At 52.9% G+C, this 12,752-nt stretch overlaps 1 protein-coding gene across 1 annotated transcript; it reads left to right on the forward strand.

The window, feature by feature from the left end:
- Positions 1-241: 241 nt before the first annotated feature.
- On the forward strand, positions 242-5,134 carry LOC132837344 (zinc finger protein 239-like). Its single transcript, XM_060857010.1, has 2 exons — positions 242-318; positions 2,490-5,134. The coding sequence occupies exon 2, from the start codon at positions 2,495-2,497 to the stop codon at positions 3,251-3,253; it is 759 nt and encodes a 252-aa protein (XP_060712993.1). The 5' UTR covers positions 242-318; positions 2,490-2,494; the 3' UTR covers positions 3,254-5,134.
- The last annotated feature ends 7,618 nt before the right edge of the window (positions 5,135-12,752 follow it).

Raw genomic sequence — 12,752 nt, forward strand, 5'->3', positions numbered from 1 at the left:
CAAAGGGTCTCTTTGGATGGATGATTCCCTCCCTAACTATCTTCTGATCAGAGAAGAAATGGTGGGGGGTTGAAAGCTGGGAGGACACATACTATGAAAGAGTGAAGTTCAAAGGGGAATCAGGCACAATGGAGTAATGGCTGTCTTGTTACCCAAAGTGCCCTGCGCTCGGAAAAGCGGTCTATCTCGGCCATGTGGGCGGGCGAGGTTTGCGAGGCGCTTGCGCAGTGCCGGCCGGGCGGCCATTGTCACAGGAGCTGGGAAGGAGAGACTGGGATTTGTGGAGGAGGGGGTGCAATCCCAGACTGCTTCCCCCGGGTAAGGAGAAGCATGCACAGGCACTAATGCAGACTTCCCCGTCTGGAAGGGTCGACGTTTGTTGTAATCCCGCAGGAAAATAACCTTTTTTTAATTTTCATAAGAAAGCAGACAATAATAAAGTCAGCCCAGGTCTGTAGGGGTGGGGATGGGGAGATTGGTTTGGGGGAAGATGGGTCTTTTTGTTTTGCAAAATGCTTAAACTTTCCTCTCCCCATCTTTTCCATTCATCAGCATTTTTTAAAAATTCCTTTGTTGAAGGTTGGAAAGGATGTGGGATGGGCAAGTTCTTTGCATGGTTAGGAATGATGCAGGTGTGCCCCCTCAAAGTGATATTGAAGAGAGTGGGCATTAGTACCAGCTGACAGGGTGGCAGATAGCGACATGGCCTTAACAAGGGCATTGCCGGGCTGACACACCGAGCAGGCGAACGGCATTTACAATTTTAACGTGGAAGTGTGGGATCAGGCTCTGCATTTTGACCGAGAGATCTACTGGTGGGGGGGAAGGAGTAGAACTTAGACTATTTCCTACATGATGAAAGGCTTCTGAAACCTGGAGCACAAAATGTACTTGGGAGTCCTTTTTCAAAACACTCTGAAGGCGAACAGGCAGGCTCACTTGGTGGTCTGGAAGGCAAATTCAATGTTATCATTCATTTTGGGAGGGATAGAATGCAAGAGCAGAAATGTACTGTAAGACTCTAGTCAAATTGCATTTGGAGTATTATGAGCTGTTTTGGACCCTTATCTAATGAAAGATATGCTGGCTTTGGAGGGGATCCTTGAATACAAGAATGATCCTGGGGATGAAGAGCTTGACGTGTGAGGAGAGGTTGAGGACTCTGAGTCTGAACTTGATGGAGTTTAGAAGGATTAGGAAGAATCTGATTGCAACTTACAGAATACCAAAAGGCCTGGACAGAGTGGACAAGAAGATTAATAGTAGAAGGGTTTGAGCTACAGGCAGAGGTTGAATAGACTGGGGCTATTTTCCTTGGAGCATTGAAGGCTGCGGGGTGACCTTATAGAGGTTTATAAAATCCTGAGGGGCATGGATAGGGTGACTAGCCAAGGTCTTTTCCTCAGGGCAGGAGTGTCCAAACCTAGGGGTTATAGGTTTAAGGTGTAAGGGGAAGGATTTAAGGGGGACCTGAGGAGCAAATCCCCTATCATGCAAAGGGCAGTGTGTGTGTGAGAAACGAGCTGCCAGAGGAAGTGGTGGAGGCTGGTACAATTACATTTAAAAGGCATCTGGATGGGGAACATGGAGAGGAAGGGTTTAGAGGGACATGGGCCACGTGGTAACTTACAGTATCTGGTCAGCATGAATGAATTGGACCGAAGGGTCTGTTTCCATGCAGTACATCTCTGTGACTGTTCGAGACTCGGACCTGAGGGCACAGCCTCAGAGTGAAGGGAAGACTGTTTCGAACTGCATTGAACGTATAATGTTACTACGCAGTACAGGCCCTTCGGCCCTCGATGTTGCGTCAACATGTGAAACCAATCGAAGAATTTCTTCAGCCAGATGAGAGAGATGGGAGAAAATTCAACTTGTGAAAGGAGGGGCAGAGAAAAAAAAAACCTGAGAATGGGGGAGAGGGGGCACCGTTCAGTGGAGATGGTGGGAAAGGGATCGCGGAGAGAGAGAGAGCGGGAGACTGTAGCATGAACTGGTGTGAGAGGCTGCCAGTTCTCTCTATCTCTCTCCTTTCTCCCACCTGTCTCATCTTTCTCCTCTGTCTCTATCTAGGTATCTCCTTTCCCCATTCTCTTTCTCTGTCTCTCATATCTCTCATTTCCCTTCTCTATCTCTCTCTCTGATGTCTTTCCTTTATGATCTCTCATTCTGACATAGCTCCTAGCCTCTTTGCCCCACCCTCTCTCATTCTCTTTCTCACTTTATCTCTAATGTCCTTTTCTCTTTCTCTCTGTCTGTGTCTTTCTCTCTCCCTCTGGCTCTGTCTGACATTTCTCCTCCTCCTCCTCTCTCTTTCTGTCGCACACACACTCTCTCTCTTTCTCTCTGTTCCTGTCCGACATCTCCTCCCTTTATGTTTTCCTCACTCTCTCAGTCTCCCTGACATCTCTCATTCTCTCTCTCTCTGTTTCTCTCTCTGTGTGCTTTTCTCTCTCTTTCTGACACCTCTCCTCTCTGTCCCGCTGTAGAGGTGATGAAGAGAAAGCTGTGGCCCCGGTGGAGCTGGGACAGTAAGAGGATGCTGACTTGTGTCCGGGAGCCAGTTCGACAGGAGCTGACTGCAGCGGCGATGGGGTGTTCTGCTGCTCCTGGCCAGCAGGAGGCACCGGACATGGCTGAGACAGTCCCTGAGCAGCCTGGGGAGTTGCTAGTTGCTGGAACTGGGGAAGAGGAGGAGGTGTACATTTGCTCGGTGTGTGGGCGCGGTGTGACCGGGGCATCGCCATTCTCCTTGCACCAGAGGGTCCACGCCAGCCACTGCTGTGCCACCTGTGGCAAGGGTTTCAGCCGCTCGTCCAACCTAGCACGCCACTGCCGCACACACGCCCTCCAGCCAGCGCATGGCTGCCCGTGCTGTGGCAAATGTTTCCGCCAGGCCTCCGACCTCCGACGGCACCGGCTGGTGCACACTGGGGAGCGCTGGCACCGGTGTGGCGAGTGTGGCAAGTCCTTCACCCAGTCATCCAACCTGGCACGGCACAGGCGCATCCACACCGGGGAGCGGCCCTTCCGGTGCCTGCTCTGCGGCAAGGACTTCAACCGGATGTCGAGCCTGGAGCAACACCAGCGCGTCCACACTGGCGAGAGGCCCTTTCGGTGCCTGCTCTGTGGCAAGGGCTTCAACCAGTCCTCCAATCTCTCACGGCACCGGCACATCCACCGCCGGCATTGGGCATGCCATCACCGCCGGCACTGGGCCCTCGGCCCATCCGACCAGGACACTCTGCCATGAGAACATACCACCAGAGCCAACACTCACCAGAAACAACACCAATGCCGAGCCCCCATCAGAACTGACACCAACACTGAACCCCACCAGAACCGACACCAACACCGAGCTCCCACCAGAACCGACACCAACACCGAGCCCAAACCAGAACCGACACCAGTACTGAGCCCCCACCAGAACCAACACCAACACCGGGCTCCCACCAGAACCAACACCGAGCCCCCACCAGAACCAACACCAACACCGAGCACCCACCAGAACCAACACCAACACCGAGCCCCCACCAGAACCAACACCAACACTGAGCCCCCACCAGAACCAACACCAACACCGTGCCCCCACCAGAACCGATACCAACACCGAGCCCCCACCAGAACCGACACCAGTACTGAGCCCCCACCAGAACCAACACCAACACCGGGCTCCCACCAGAACCAACACCGAGCCCCCACCAGAACCAACACCAACACCGAGCCCCCACCAGAACCGACACCAGTACTGAGCCCCCACCAGAACCAACACCAATACCGAGCCCCCACCAGAATCGACATCAACACCGAGCCCCCACCAGAACCAACACCAACACCGAGCACCCACCAGAACCGTCACCAACACCGAGCCCCCACCAGAACCAACACCAACACCGGGCTCCCACCAGAACCAACACCGAGCCTCCACCAGAATCGACACCAACACTGAGCACCCACCAGAACCGACACCAACACCGAGCCCCCACCAGAATCGACACCAATACCGAGCACCACCCCAGAACTGACACCAACACCGAGCTCTCACCAGAACCGACACCAACACCGAGCCCCCACCAGAACCGACACCAGTACTGAGACCCCACCAGAACCAACACCAACACCGGGCTCCCACCAGAACCAACACCGAGCCCCCACCAGAACCAACACCAACACCGAGCACCCACCAGAACCAACACCAACACCGAGCCCCCACCAGAACCAACACCAACACCGAGCCCCCACCAGAACCAACACCAACACCGTGCCCCCACCAGAACCGATACCAACACCGAGCCCCCACCAGAACCGACACCAGTACTGAGCCCCCACCAGAACCAACACCAACACCGGGCTCCCACCAGAACCAACACCGAGCCCCCACCAGAACCGACACCAGTACTGAGCCCCCACCAGAACCAACACCAACACCAACACCGGGCTCCCACCAGAACCAACACCGAGCCCCCACCAGAACAAACACCAACACCGAGCATCCACCAGAACCAACACCAACACCGAGCCCCCACCAGAACTGACACCAATACCGAGCCCCCACCAGAATCGACATCAACACCGAGCCCCCACCAGAACCGTCACCAACACCGAGCCTCCACCAGAATCGACACCAACACTGAGCACCCACAAGAACCGACACCAACACCGAGCCCCCACCAGAATCGACACCAATACCGAGCACCACCCCAGAACTGACACCAACACCGAGCTCCCACCAGAACCGACACCAACACCGAGCCCCCACCAGAACCTACACCAACACCAAGCCCCATGAGAACCGACACCAATATCGAGCCCCCACCAGAACCAACTCCAAGCCCCCACCAGAACTGACACCAACACCGAGCACACACCAGAACCAACACTGAGCCCCACCAGAAACAAAACCAACACCAAGCCACCACCAGAACCGACATCAACACCGGGGTCCCACCAGAACCGACACCAAGCCCCCACCAGAAACAACACTGAGCCCCCATCAGAACCGATACCAACACTGAGCCCCCACCAAAACCAACACTGAGCCCCCATCAGAACCGATACCAACACCGGGCTCCCACCAGAACTGACACCAACACGAAGCTCCCATCATAACCGACACCAACACCAATCCCCGAGCAGAACTGACACCAACACCGAGCCCCCACCAGAAACAAAACCGACACCAACACCGAGCCCCCACCAGAACCAACACCAAGCACCCACCAGAACCGATACCAACACCGAGCCCCCAACAGAATCGGCACCAACACCGAGCCCCCAACAGAATCGGCACCAATACCAAGCCCCCACCAGAACCAACACCAATACTGAGCCCCAACCAGAACCGATACCAACACTGAGCCCCCACCAGAACCGACACCAACACTGAGCCCCCACCAGAACCAACACCAACACCGAGCCCCCACCAGAACCGACACCAACACTGAGCACCCACCAGAACCCACACCAACACCGAGCCCCCACCAGAATCGACACCAATACCGAGCACCACACCAAAACCGACACCAACACCAAGCTCACACCATAACTGACACCAACACCAATCCCCGTGCAGAACTCACACCAACACCAAGCCCCCACCAGAACCGACACCAATACCGAGCCCCCACCAGAACCGACACCAACACCGAGCCCCATCAGAACCTACACCAACACCAAGCCCCATCAGAAACGACACCAACACCGAGCCCCATCAGAACCGACACCAACATCGAGCCCCCACCAGAACCAACTCCAAGCTCCCACCAGAACTGACACCAACACTGAGCACACACCAGAACTGACACCAACACCAAGCCAGCACCAGAACCGACATCAACACCGAGCACACACCAGAACCAACACTGAGCCCCACCAGAAACAAAACCAACACCAAGCCCTCACCAGAACCGACACCAAGCCCCTACCAGAACCAACACTGAGCCCCCATCAGAACCAATACCAACACTGAGCCCCCACCAGAACTGACACCAACACCGAGCCCCACCAGAACCAACACTGAGCCCCCATCAGAACTGATACCAACACTGAGCCCCCATCAGAACCAATACCAACACTGAGCCCCCACCAGAACTGATACCAACACCGAGCCCCACCAGAACCAACACTGAGCCCCCATCAGAACTGATACCAACACTGAGCCCCCATCAGAACCAATACCAACACCGAGCCCCCATCAGAACCGATGCCAACACCGGGCTCCCACCAGAACTGACACCAACACCAAGCTCCCATCATAACCGACCCCAACACCAATCCCCGAGCAGAACCGACACCAACACCGAGCCCCCACCAGAACCAACACCAACACCGAGCCCCCACCAGAACTGACACCAACACCGAGCCCCCACCAGAAACAAAACCGACACCAACACCAAGCCCCCACCAGAACTGACACCAACACCGAGCCCCACCAGAACCAACACCCATACCAAGCCCCACCAGAACCAACACCAACACCAAGCCCCATCAGGACCAACACCAACACCGAGCCCCCACCAGAACCAACTCCAAGCCCCCACCAGAACTGACACCAACACCAAGCACACACCAGAACCAATGCTGAGCCCCCACCAGAAACAAAACCAACACCAAGCCCCCATCAGAACCGACGCCAAAACCTAGCCACCACTAGAACCAACACCAACACCAACACCGGGGTCCCACCAGAACCGGCACCAACACCGAGCTCTCATCAGAACCAACACCAACACCGTGCCCCCACCAGAACCAACACCAACACCGTGCCCCCACCAGAACCAACACCGAGCCCCCACCAGAACTGACACCAACACCGTGCCCCCACCAGAACCAACACCAACACCGTGCCCCCACCAGAACCAACACCGAGCCCCCACCAGAACTGACACCAACACCGTGCCCCCACCAGAACCAACACCAACACCGTGCCCCCACCAGAACCGACACCAACACCGTGCTCCCACCAGAATTGACACCAACACCGAGCACCCACCAGAACTGACACCAACACCGAGCCCCCACCAGAACTGACACCAACACCGAGCTCCCACCAGAATCGACACCAACACCGAGCACCCACCAGAACCAACACCAGCACCAAGCCCCATCAGAACCGACACCAACACCGAGCCCCAACAGGAGCCCCCACCAGGACTGACACCAAGCCCCCACCAGAACTGATACCAACACCGTGCCCCCACCAGAATTGACACCAACAGCAAGTCCCCACCAGAACAGACACCAACACCGAGCCCCACCAGAACTGACACCAACACTGAGCCCCCATCAGAACCACAGCAACACTAAGCCCTCACCAGAACTGATACCAACACCGAGCCCCCATCAGGACCAACACCAACACCGAGCCCCCACCAGAATTGACACCAACACCAAGTCCCCACCAGAACCAACACCGACACCGAGCCCCCACCAGAACCGACACCGAGCCCCCACCAGAACAGACACCAACTCTGGACCCCCATCAGCACCAACATCAACACCATGCCCCATTGACACCAGAACCATCCTAATTCCTCCAGGGACTCGACCCCTGGGAGTCTGTCCCTGTGTTGGATGTAGCACTGAAACAGCAACTACAACAACAACAGCAAGGCACCACGTAGCACCTCTGTACGTCAGATTAAAGCCGGGTTTCTCACCAAACAGCTTCCGTGCTTTTTGAACAAGGGGGGAAGGGCAGTGAGTCCTGCACCATGGGTGTGGTGTTTGGGTGATGGCGATTAGGGGAGGGGAGAGCGTGCATGGAGAAATTAGCTGCATGTTGGTAGGAAAATGGCAGGCAGCAAAGACGGAGCTCGAGAAGAGGCTACCAGCTACACATTTTAACAGATTATCCAAACACTGGAGACGGTTCATACAAGTTTCACTTGAATGACCCCTGGGATGGAGGTTGCGCAGGGGTTTCTGTCTTCAGTGTAAAGGTCAGACAGGTTGGTCCTGTTTCCATTTGATGTTTAGAAGAATGAGAAGGTGATCTATTTGAAACACAGACTATCCTAAAGGGGTGGGAATTGACAGAGGATCTGAGAGGATGCTTCCCAGCATCTTCCCTGTCAAGTCATATTGTGAATATTCTATTTCAGTAAAGGTTGTATCTCATTTTTCTAAACTCCAGTACAGACAGGCCCACCCAACTCAGCCTCCACCTCAAGAGACAGTCCCTTCAAATTCATGTTCAGTACAACTGTTCACAGGATCCCTGCTGTGGTCTGACTATTGTCTTGTTTTAGCAAAAAAACCTCCCAATGTTTCAACCCCACTCCCTTTGAAACAACCGCCAAGAGTCCACTGGTCTCCCTGATGACCTTCTACATGTTGTTGTTGGCTTGATCGATGAGGGCTTGCAGCTCAGACCCTGTTAGTGGTATACCAGGAGAGTGGGCAGCTTTAACAGGGTGAAGCAAAGGGAAGAAGCTCACATTCACTTGGGATTTTCCTGCCTTCTTTCAAGAGCTTATATCTTCAAATGAAAGCCTGTTGGCACTCCTTTTCAGCTGACTGAGGGGTTCCGGACTCTCAGCAAGTCTTCAGTACAGACCAAGAGAACAGACTTGGAGTCATACAGCAACTTAGGGTTGACCAGATATCCCAATTTGACCAGGTCCCGTTTTCCAGCACTTGGCCCACATCCCTCTTAAACCTTTCTTATTCAGGTACACATTAAAGTGCCTTTTAAATGTCACAATTATACCCACCTTCACAACCTGGTAGCTTATTCCATACACGCTCCACCCTCTGCATGAAAATATTCCCCCTCAGGTCCTTTTTAAACTTTCATCCACATTTTAAACCCCCACGCTCGTAAACAAAACAAGGCAGGAGGTTAACACAAGGTGGTTGGGACAGTGTGCGTGGCCGGTCCAACAGAATCGAACTAAATTGAATGTGATTTACAGGAGAAAGCATACCACAGGTGATGGAGTTGCAAGTTCAGCCATCATTGTATTGAATGGTTCTGGATTGGTGGTGCTGGAAAATATCCTCGGATGTTGCCTGAACTGCTGTGCTTTTCCAGCACCACTAATCCAGAATCTGGTTTCCAGCATCTGCAGTCCTTGTTTTTACCATCGTATTGAATGGCCAGACTGGGATAGAAAAACCGAATGGCATTCTCCTGCCCCACCCCCCCCCTCCCAAGTTTCAAACACAAAGTTGGTCTGTGAGGTGAGCTGTGAGGAGGAGGCAGAGATGCTGCAGTGTGATTTGGACAGTGGGAAAAGGCACAGCAGGTGGAGTTTGATGTGGAACTTGAGGTTCCCACCAGGAATGCCGATAGTTTGGGAAAAGGGTCGGCGGGCAGTGAAGAAAGCCAATAGGTGTTGGCCGTCATAGCAAGAGGAATCGAGTACAGGAGCAGGGATATCCTGCTGTCTTTGTCCAAGGTGAGGCCACACCTGAAATATTATGTACACTATTTAGGGGTCTCCCCATCCGAAGAAGAATGTTCTGGCTATGGAGGGAGTGTAGCAAAGGTTCCAGTCTGTATCCTGGGATGGCAGGACTGGCATTCCCGGGAGTGAGTTACAGACCGGAATCAAATTGAGGGGTTCAGGGTGGTTTATACACAGATTAAAGATACTCCAGGAGGGAGTTACAGACTGGAATCTAATCGAGGGGTTCGGGGTGGGGTTTATACACAGATTAAAGATACTCCGGGAGGGAGTTACAGACTGGAATCTAATCGAGGGGTTCGGGGTGGTTTATATCCAGAATAACAGATACCCCGGGAGGGAGTTACAGACTGGAATCTAATCGAGGGGTTCGGGGTGGGGTTTATACACAGATTAAAGATACTCCGGGAGGGAGTTACAGACTGGAATCTAATCGAGGGGTTCGGGGTGGGGTTTATACACAGATTAAAGATACTCCGGGAGGGAGTTACAGACTGGAATCTAATCGAGGGGTTCGGGGCAGTTTATATACAGAATAACAGATACCCCGGGAGAGAGTTACAGACTGGAATCTAATTGAGGGGTTCGGGGTGGTGTATATACAGAATAACAGATACCCCGGGAGGGAGTTACAGACTGGGATCTAATCGAAGGGTTTGGGGTAGTTTATATACAGAATAACAGATTCCCCGGGAGGGAGTTACAGACTGGAATCTAATCGAGGGGTTTGTGGTGGTCTATATCCAGAATAACAGATACCCCGGGAGGGAGTTACAGACTGGAATCTAATCAAGGAGTTCGGGGTGATTTATATACAGAATAACAGATACCACAGGAGGGAGTTACAGACTGGAATCTAATCGAGGGGTTCGGGGTGGTTTATATACAGAATAACAGATACCCCGGGAGAGAGTTACAGACTGGAATCTAATCGAGGGGTTCGGGGTGGTTTATATACAGATTAACAGATACCCCGGGAGGGAGTTACAGACTGGAATCTAATCGAGGGGTTCGGGGTGGGGTTTATATACAGAATAACAGATACCCCGGGAGGGAGTTACAGACTGGAATCTAATCGAGGGGTTCGGGGTGGTTTATATACAGAATAACAGATACCCCGGGAGAGAGTTACAGACTGGAATCTAATCGAGGGGTTCGGGGTGGTTTATATACAGAATAACAGATACCCAGGAGGGAGTTACAGATTGGAATCTAATTGAGGGATTCAGGGTGGTTTATATACAGAATAACAGATACCCTGGGAGGGAGTTACAGACTGGAATCTAATTGAAGGGTTCGGGGTGGTTTATACACAGATTAGCAGATATCTGGGAGGACGTTACAGACTGGAATCTAATCGAGGGGTTTGGAATGGTTTATGTATAGAATAACAGGTACCTGGGGGAATATGTCCATCCATACAGACACAGTGATGCCCAGAAATATTGAGGCAGACAGACACTCTAAAACATGGTTCACTTCCTGTTTGTATTTGATGTTAATTACACAACCTCAGCCAGTTGATACATTTAATGGAGTTCTGGTACAAATGTGACGTCCCCAGTGTTGCTGAGATACCCAGGGCAGGGAGACAGTGCAACTGTATTCTCTCATCTGCCTGTCTCTGTCTGCTGACTGGAATGGACTTGCTGCTCTTAGCTGCAGTCCCCAAGGCTGCAAGGTGGCCACTGTCCTGGTGAATCCCTCCCTATGTAATCACAGCCAATCTTTCACCCTCCCTGACAGTCCATCTCTAATCCTCCAGAAAATCCCTTGCTCCTATGTCCTCTCCACCATCCACCCCACTCCTCAGTGTGACTGAGTGTGTATGAGTGAGTGTGTGTGTGTGGGAGAGACAGTGACTGAGTGTGTAAGTGTTTGTGTGTGTGTTGTGTGTATGAGCATGTGTGGCTGTCTGTGTTGAGAGTGTATGAGTATGTGTGCCAGTGTGTGTGTGTCTGTGAGAGTGCATATGAGTGTGCGTTTGAGTGTGAATGTGTGCCTCTGTATGGTTGAGAGTATGTGTGAGTGTTTGTGTATGTGTCAGTGAGTGAGTTTGTCTGTGAAGGTGTGTGTGTGTGAATGAACGAATGAGTGAGAGCTTGTATGTCAATTTGTGTGTGTGAGTGTGCCTGTGAATGTGTATGTGTGAGACTGTGTGTGTGTGTGCGTGTGAATGAGAGTGTGAGAGTGAACGTGTCTTTGAATGTGAGTGTGAGAGAAAGCATGTGTGTGTGAGAGAATGCGTGTGTGCGTTAGTGTCTCAGTGAGAGGGTAGGGGACAATGTCGGTGGCACTGGGTCTGTTTCTAGCTGAAGTGGGTGCGGTGGTGGAGTGAGAAATTGGAGAGGTCACTGAAGCACGCACCACAGACAGGACACTTGAAAGGGCTCTCTCCGGTGTGGACCTGCCGGTGCTGTGCCAAGTGAACCCAGTCTGTGAAGGACTTGGCGCAGTGTGAGCACTGAAAGGGTTTGTCTCCCAGGTGGGTGAGCTGGTGCTTGGCAAAGCTGCCAGTGCCATCAAAGCTGAGACCACACACGGTGCAGATGAAGAGGTCCTCGACTGTGGGGCAGGAGATCGGGGCCTTCTGTCGACTGGGCACCGGACTCCGTGCCATCCTGCCATCCCGCCGCTTGGCATCCATGGTGAGCTGGTCGCTAAACAGGGGCCGGTCAGGGGTTACTGCAGACCCTCGTCCTTCAGGTGATCCACAGGTGGGCGAGGGAGAGAGAGAGAGGGAGAGAGAGAGAGAGAGAGAGAAAGAGGGGCAAAGGTGAGTGAAAGAGAGGGACAGGCAGAACAGACAGAAATGGACACAGACAGCCAGACAGGCATACCCCAGAGATACAGGCAGACCCAGAGAGACAGGCACACCCAGAGATACAGGCAGACACACAGATAGACAGACTCAGAGATGCAGGCAGACCCATGTAAAGAGCTTGAGAGACAGGCAGACCCAGAGAGACAGACCCTGAGACACAGACAGAGGGGTAGACAGACCCAATCAGACAGGCAAACAGATACACTCAGACAGAAAGGCAGACCCAAATAACATACAGACAGGTGGAAACACTCAGACAGGCAGACCCAGCAGGGAAAGACAGTTGAGAGATACAAGGACATACAGGCACTGGGACAATCAAAACTTGACAATCAGAAGTGAAAACCTGAGTATAGACAAATGGTGGTAACATGGCAGACCCTATACAGAAAAACTCTGGTACAGACTCTTGAATGATCAGACCCCCAAACCACTAAAATCATGTGACAGCTAGCTCTTGAAACAGGCAGCATCTCGGACAGCCAGAACCTGGTACCAACAGACTGTGGCACACACAG

The sequence above is a fragment of the Hemiscyllium ocellatum genome, chromosome 49 (assembly GCF_020745735.1).
Source record: "Hemiscyllium ocellatum isolate sHemOce1 chromosome 49, sHemOce1.pat.X.cur, whole genome shotgun sequence".
NCBI classification, from domain to species: domain Eukaryota; kingdom Metazoa; phylum Chordata; class Chondrichthyes; order Orectolobiformes; family Hemiscylliidae; genus Hemiscyllium; species Hemiscyllium ocellatum.

Coding starts and splice junctions, on each gene's coding strand:
- LOC132837344 (XM_060857010.1), top strand. CDS start 2,495: ATGAAGAGAAAGCTGTGGCCCCGGTGGAGCTGGGACAGTAAGAGGATG.